This window comes from Beta vulgaris, chromosome 3 (genome assembly GCF_026745355.1).
Source record: "Beta vulgaris subsp. vulgaris cultivar EL10 chromosome 3, EL10.2, whole genome shotgun sequence".
Classification (NCBI taxonomy): Eukaryota; Viridiplantae; Streptophyta; class Magnoliopsida; order Caryophyllales; family Amaranthaceae; genus Beta; species Beta vulgaris.
Window position 1 is genome coordinate 9887985 of NC_079204.1, and position 2147 is coordinate 9890131.

The 2147-nt window shown below is 32.9% G+C and overlaps 1 protein-coding gene across 1 annotated transcript; it reads right to left on the bottom strand.

Moving 5' to 3' along the window:
- Positions 1–408, bottom strand: LOC104906497 (BON1-associated protein 2-like). Its single transcript, XM_010695262.4, has one exon. The coding sequence runs from the start codon at positions 406–408 to the stop codon at positions 1–3; it is 408 nt and encodes a 135-aa protein (XP_010693564.2).
- Positions 409–2147: the final 1739 nt, after the last annotated feature.

The following is a 2147-nucleotide window of genomic DNA, read 5'->3' on the forward strand; positions in this document are numbered from 1 at the left end:
TCACATCGAACATAATTCTTTAACCCTAACGGAGAGATTAATAATCCCATTGCACACCCCTCGTTGATCCCTCAATCGATAACACAAGAAGTGCAAATAAGACGACGGCGTATAATCTCCAATAAAATCCGATGTAGGAATTGTAGCTGATCCAATTAGTTTTTTGTCACAAAGTACTTGAACAACCAAATTTCTTGCATGCATGGGAAGTTTAAGATCAAATTTATCATCCCATACAGGAAAACTACCACCTTCTTTGTCAATCTTCGTTGATCCAACGTTAGATGGGTCTGATCGAACGTAGGCGATTGCGTTTTTCTTGATCGAACGGCCATCAATCCTTAGATCCTCAGCTGAGATCACGTTGATCTCTAGAATGCGTTGTTGATTAATATTTTGAGCCTGCATACTAAGTTCAAAACTCTCTTAATTTTTTTTAAGGGATTCTTGGCAAATTCATTTGTTTAGAGTATATACAAGATCATGTAAATATATAACTAACAGATTAGCAAGTGGAGTTTGAATAGGTAAAATGAGAGATGTGAGGAAATTTCGAGGAAAGATGAAGGAAAGAGAGGTAATTATATGGTTTCCAATTTCCAAAATTAGTCGGATTTGGAGGTTTAATGATAAGAATTGCAATCTGACTTATGTGGATCCGGTTCACGTTAATCATTTCTAAATCATGAATAATTCAAAAACCCATTATATCATGAAAAAACTCAATGTATCATTTAGAAACATACTATATCATGCAGAACTTACATCATTTCTGAATACCCCCACCGTCCCATAATATAGTGCTTGTTTCTTTTTTACACAGTCTCCAAGACATAACTTTGACCTTTAATATCTTCAATTCCATATTAATAAAAAATATAAAAAGTTGATATTATGAAACTACACATTGAGACGAATCTAACAAGATCTCACATGAATACACTAGTGGAAAAAAAACGGAAGGGTTGCGATCAAAACAACCCTAAGGGTTGCGTTTTTGGCCAGCAGGCAGCAGCCTTTTCCGTAGCAGCCCTTCACTAAATGTGAAGGGCTGTGTTTTTAAACCGCAGCCCTTCACAACGAAGGGTTGCGGTTGAGGCCCAAAACTGAAGCCCTTCCAATATGGAAGGGCTACGATTTTGGGCCTCAAACGCAGCCCTTCTTTGTACAAAGAGCTGCAGTTTTGACCATAACCGCAACCCTTTTGACCCAAAAAAAAAGCTCCTAAATATATCTACTCATGTTGATATTGTTTATTAAGATTAGTATCAAGTCAGATGCCAACTGTCATCCCAGAAAAACAAAATCAAACAAGTGATTCCAACTATGCATTAAATATCTATGCAGAACAATCCAAAACATAAAAGATTGATCAATGATATAGTTGTAAGGCTTATGCTAAACAGAAAAGGTCTTGAAGTTACATGTGAACTAAAAAAAAAACTAGATAACAAATTACAACAATGAAAAATCAAAGAATAAATTATAACCTTAAACCCTAAAAAACGAAAAAAATAAATGATATCACATCTAAACTAAAAAACGAAATGAAATTAAATCATAAACTAAAAAACAAAAAAGTTTAATGAAATTTGATCGGAACTAAAAACCGAAATCCTAGTTAGAAAAATGACGAACCCATTTTCGCTAATGAAGGTAAACCTAATCGAGATCGAGCGAGGAAAATAGAGAGAAGGAAAATAAAAAAAACGAATGGAAATTAAAAAAAAGGGAACGAAAATGAAAAAAAATATATTACACTGTCTATATCTTCCCTGCATGTTAAAACATTATATTAAAATTAAATTCTCTATTGTATCGCATGTAATATATATAATTATATGTTTTCCGTTGATAAAATCTACTATATTGTATACAAGTGCATTATATCTCTATAAAACTCACTATATGAAGTGAATATTAATTACCAATCCGATGCACACTAAATTACTATGCACCGGGTCAAGTTAAGTTTTTTAAAAAAAATTAAGTTCAACGTTTGCCATCTATATTAAAGGAAACGGCTAAATAAATTTTAGAAAATTAGAAGAAAAAAAAAACATTGAAGAAAGATAGAGAATTATCTCTGTGGGTGAGTAGTGACACATTCTCACAATTTGTATACGGTTAGAAGACCTGGATTAATA

What these genes read in the sequence shown, in the direction of transcription:
- LOC104906497 (XM_010695262.4), bottom strand. Translation starts at nt 408, where the DNA reads ATGCAGGCTCAAAATATTAATCAACAACGCATTCTAGAGATCAACGTG.